General features: G+C 50.2%; 1 protein-coding gene across 1 annotated transcript; it reads right to left on the minus strand.

Moving 5' to 3' along the window:
- LOC109320557 (E3 ubiquitin-protein ligase RNF167-like) lies at positions 1 to 1,333 on the minus strand. The gene has a single exon (XM_019550695.1). It carries the CDS (start codon positions 1,211 to 1,213, stop codon positions 116 to 118), a length of 1,098 nt encoding a protein of 365 aa, XP_019406240.1. The 5' UTR covers positions 1,214 to 1,333; the 3' UTR covers positions 1 to 115.
- Between the last annotated feature and the right edge of the window lie 572 nt (positions 1,334 to 1,905).

Consider the following 1,905-nt stretch of genomic DNA (forward strand, 5'->3'; position numbering starts at 1 on the left):
AAAATGGATTTGAGCTGAGCACTTCCCCTTAAAGACTAGCTGGAGCCAGTGACAGGAGAGAAGTTGAGGGAAGTTTGGCTTGGGCTGATGTGGGCCAAAAGGCTGCTCACATGACTCAGTGAGCGTTGTTGTCCGGCTCATCGTACCACTCCTCCTTGTCTGCATCTTGGTCATCTCCAGGCTGTCCCTCAATATACTCCTCTTCATGCCTCTCTTCTGTTTCCCCACCCTCGTTGCTGGGCTCTTCTTCCTCATGGTTGCCCTCCTCTTCCCTCGCCGGCTCCTGTGGGCCTCTCCCTCTGTCCAGATTGATATTCTGAGCTTCAATAGTCACTTGCTGTTTGCAAAAAGGGCAAGATTTATTCCTGGGCTGGGTGTGAAGCCACGTGTCTATGCACGCACAGTGGTAGGCATGAGAACAAGGGAGGATCTTCAGCTGGTCTCCTTCTTCATACTCGGCCATGCAGATCACACATGTCTCATACCTGTCTCCCCTTTTGAATGTGTGCATTGTTATCTTCTGGGCTTTCTTGTACCATCTTGCGCAGACCACAAGTGGTATAGTGCAAACAACCACGTTGATCATGAACCCAAACTCCTGGATGACATAAGAAATGGTATGGTGTGACAGATAGCTAAACAGGACTGGCCAGAACTGTCTAAAGCTTTCCAAGAGCTTATCTCTATTTTGGCAAGAATTGAGACAAGGTTTGGATGCCACAAGGGTGACACGAGTCCCTTTCTCATAACGCAAAGCTCTTCTCAGATAGAGGTATGCTGATTGTCCTACGAAGACAGAAGGTATTACAATCTGCCGTTGGATTTCTTTATCATCAGTCAACATATTCACCAGCTCTTCCGAATTCACATTGTGCACAATGGCAGCATGGTACCCAGCTTGCTGGGCATGGAGGACCTTAACCCCAAAGGGGCACTCAGCCCTACGGATGAGCGCGATGAAAGTCTCAGAGGAGTTGCTGGACGGGGGTGGACTTGCTATGGGGTCACATCCGTTAGGCGGTGTCACCTCGGTTAAATATCCCGTCAGCTCTTCTGTGGGCAGAGGCATCCCGAAGCACGCAGGCAGCGCATTAAAACCTACGCAGGTAGAGTTGTGGTTGTAAACCACGTGACACGAGGCTTCTGTAAAAGCAGTTTCATAAATCAGGAATGTGGTGACCACGCAGAAAGGAAGATGGAGCGGAGGCCTCATGCCGCTGGATATCTCGGCATACACCGACTGGCTTGGCCAACAGGATTGCTAGTGGCTGTGGAAGACTTTAGGAAGCAATCAGCAGCTTAGCTCATCAGAGCAGTATTAACATGGCAGTCCTGCAGCTGTCTCAGCAGACAGCGGTGGCAGCAGGCAGGTAAGTATTCCTCACCTCTTGTCTTGAAGATGCTGCTACCAGCTTGCTCCTTGTTCACCGTGCTGGCCTTGGGGCTCCCAAGGTTTCACCTCTGTTTCTTACTAGTATCCAGCTGCTAAGCAACCTTTCCTAACCATCAGCTCGAGTCTTTGTGACATCACCCAATGGCAGCTATATTTGCCAGGGACTGGGTCCCTGCAACATGACTGCCCATCTGTAACGCACTTTTTCCCCACCCTCCGTGTTTGTTTTTCATTTGTCCATCCCTCCGGCTCCCGCCCCAGGCTGCTTGGGTTCAGCTCTGCCTCACTCCACCCTCCGATGGGATGCTTGCATCTCCTGCTGCAATCAAGGGGAGTTACTCATCTCCTGCAGGGAGATAAAAGATAAAAATCCCCCTTCTCTTGAGAATATTTCCATTGCAAACTAAAATCCTTCTGATCAGACATGATTCCTGGAAAACATTGCGTAGTAGGAATGATCTTTAGGATCATCCTCTCCCACCTAGGTAGGGAAGTGCCAGCTCAGGTTGCCT

The sequence above is a fragment of the Crocodylus porosus genome, unplaced genomic scaffold, assembly GCF_001723895.1.
Source record: "Crocodylus porosus isolate Cpor-Errol unplaced genomic scaffold, CroPor_comp1, whole genome shotgun sequence".
Lineage (NCBI taxonomy): Eukaryota > Metazoa > Chordata > Crocodylia > Crocodylidae > Crocodylus > Crocodylus porosus.